This window comes from Cryptomeria japonica, chromosome 4, assembly GCF_030272615.1.
Source record: "Cryptomeria japonica chromosome 4, Sugi_1.0, whole genome shotgun sequence".
Classification (NCBI taxonomy): Eukaryota; Viridiplantae; Streptophyta; class Pinopsida; order Cupressales; family Cupressaceae; genus Cryptomeria; species Cryptomeria japonica.
In genome coordinates, this window is record NC_081408.1 from 669457324 (window position 1) to 669460245 (window position 2922).

The 2922-nt window shown below is 48.7% G+C and overlaps 1 protein-coding gene across 1 annotated transcript; it reads left to right on the forward strand.

Annotated features, from left to right (window-relative positions):
• The first annotated feature begins 2171 nt into the window (after positions 1 to 2171).
• LOC131875313 (uncharacterized) lies at positions 2172 to 2585 on the forward strand. Its single transcript, XM_059219394.1, has one exon. The coding sequence runs from the start codon at positions 2172 to 2174 to the stop codon at positions 2583 to 2585; it is 414 nt and encodes a 137-aa protein (XP_059075377.1).
• The last annotated feature ends 337 nt before the right edge of the window (positions 2586 to 2922 follow it).

A 2922-nucleotide genomic window follows, 5' to 3' on the forward strand; every position in this document is an offset into this window, starting at 1 on the left:
TGGGCTGGGAGCGGCTGGGGGGATAGAGTTGTTGCGCCGACCATTGGGGGAAGGTTTGGCTGCGCGGGAGCAAGGGGTGGCTGAGCGGGAGGAAGGGCTCCGGTCCGCTGTGGGCAGTGGGATTTCGGTGGGACTCCCGTGGGCTTTGGGGGGTCCGTTTGGGGGCTTTTTTTGGGAGGAGCTTGGAAGGGGGGAGCTGTAGGGGCGGCGCTTTCACAAGGGGTTCATCGGGCTGGGGTCCTTGGTTGCCCTTCGTCGTCCTTTAAAACTATTCGAGTTCCGATGTCGGGTTTTGGTGGTGAGGCCTCTCATGTGGCTCCAGCCATGGACTTCCGTGCTGCGGTGGGTTCTAAACCCCCACCTCAGAATATGAAGACTTTTTCCAATAACCTTTTCTCCTCAGAACCGAGGACTGGAAGTACTGGTAATTCTCGCCTTACAAAGATTAATGGGTGCCTGGAGAGATGCAGTGAAAGGCCAAAGTTGGTCATTCCTCTAGAGATGATAGCAGAAGATGTTGAGTACTTTTCAAAACACTCGCTCTACTGCAAATTTCTGGGAATGAGGGTCTCCCTGCAGTTCCTGGAAAACTGGGCACAGAGGTCTTGGGCACCAGATGGGGAAATGGAGATTATGCTGCTGGCGAACAACTATTTCATGGTTACTTTCAATTGCATGGAGGACCGAAATAGGGTTTTTGAAGGAGGCCCATATTTTTACAATCAGGTGGGGCTGTTCATTAAACCTTGGCATGTGGGGTTTAACCCTTCGGAGGAGCTCCCAAATAGGGTCCCTATATGGGTTCGGTTACCACGTCTACCAGTGGAATGTTGTCGAGAGGACATGTTACGGATGCTAGTAGCACTGCTGGGGAAAACAGTGGGATTGTCATCGCAAACCCTAGGGAGAAAGGTAATGACCTTTGCGCGCATTTGTGTTGAAATTGATCTTAGTAAACCATTACCAGATGCTGTAGATATGTGTGTGGGTTCTTACTCATGGGTTCAACAGCTTGACTATGAGACTTTACCCTTTCGTTGTCGTCTGTGTCATGAGTATGGTCATCTACAACATAAATGCCCTAGATATAAACCAGTGGTGCACACCCCTCAACAACCGGCCCAAGGTCAAGACAGGGCTGATAAAGGTAAAAGTGCTATGGTGACTGATGTTGTGGGTGCTGAGGGTTTTGTTCCAGTTAAGATAAGGAACAAAAATCGAGGCCAGAAGAGGTCCCTTCAGGAGAGACAGGAGGAGGATACTTTTAACAAATTTGAAGCGCTAGACGACCTCAGCCAACAGGAAGTGAATCTGGGGTTAACCCCTTTGGATCAGGGGGCTTCAGGGGGGGCACCGGAAAAAGCTAGGGAGGACTCTTCCCAGACCTTGGTAGTGACTGGAAACCAACAAATGGAGATGGACCAAGCTGTAGGGGCCGAGTTGGGACCCATTCTTGGTTCGAAGGCGAATTTGGGTGGGGGGGAGGGATCCCCGATAGCCCTGAAATTGGAATCAGCTAGAGCTAGGACTAGTAAGTCTTCTGTTCACCTGGGTCTTCATCAGAAGGATATTAAGAAAAGTGCCTCATAAAAAATCTCAAAGGCTGGCAGAAAGAAGGATGTGGATAAAATCAAAATGATGGGAGAGAATTTGATTGAGTCAGGGTCAGTAAAGACCTTGGATTCTCACTTTTCCAACCCTCCCAAATGATTGTACTCTCATGGAATGTAAGGAGCTTGAACAACGGCCCTAGACAAAAAGTTGTTCAGGATTTGATTAGGAATCATGCTCCTGATATCCTTTTCTTGCAAGAAACTAAACTTTTAGTGGAGAGTATGATGGGTCTTGTGCCAAAGTTGTGGGGGCGAGGTGAATGTTAGTGTGTTGGGGCAGCTAGTTCCTCGAGAGGGGTGGCCTGTCTTTGGAACCCTTTAAGGCTCCACCCTATCTGGTGGGCCATTTCCAGATCCTCGATATCCAGGGTGCTATCTAGTCTCGAGACTGGGGAAGTCATTTTGTTTTCAAATATCTATGCTCCCACTGATCTTTAGGGTAAGCAAAACTTATGGTCTCATGTTGTTGGTATGCGAAGGTTGGCCCCTTTTCATCCTTGGATTATGGTAGGAGACTTCAATGCCATTCTGGAGTTGAGTGAGAAGAAGGGGGGTGTCATGTGGTTGGAACCGTCTTCAGTCCTCTTCCAGGATAGTATCTCCCGGCTGCACTTGGTTGACATCAAGCCTAGCAATGGATTGTTCACTTGGAACAACAGGAGGGTCGGTGAGAATTGGATTGTTGAACGATTGGATCGCTTTTTGGTGTCTTGCTTTTGGATTGGCGGGGGGTGGTCCACAAATTCTGAGGTTCTTGACTGGAGAGGGTCGGATCATTGGCCCATCAAGTTGGTTTCGTCCTCGGCTCGGGTTGCCCGCTCACCTTCTTTCAAATTTCAACTTATGTGGCTTCGGGACCCCTCTTTACAGGATCTGGTTGCGGACTGGTGGAGGAAAGGCAGGCCGGCCTTTGGCACTGCCATGTTCACTTTTGCCAAACAACTGCAATTTGTTAAGCGCCAGCTTAAATAGTGGAACCGTTAAGGGTTTGAGAACATCTTTCATGAGAAGAAAGCTGCCCAAATTGTGTTGAGTGAGATCACCAAGGAAATCAGAGAGCACGAGTTGTCAGAGGAATTGCTTAGAGAGAAAGATAAGGCTGTCAAGGTGGTTGAGGAATGGGAGACTAGGGAAGAAATTTATTGGAAGCAGAGAGCTCGCATTGATTGGCTGAAGGAGGGGGACAAGAATACGACTTTCTTCTTCAACTCGGTGAAAGCAAGGAGACATGGAAATTCCATTCCTGTTTTGTCAATGATAGAGGTGAGCAATGCTTATCCTTGTAGGAGATGTCTAGGGAGGCCCTTCA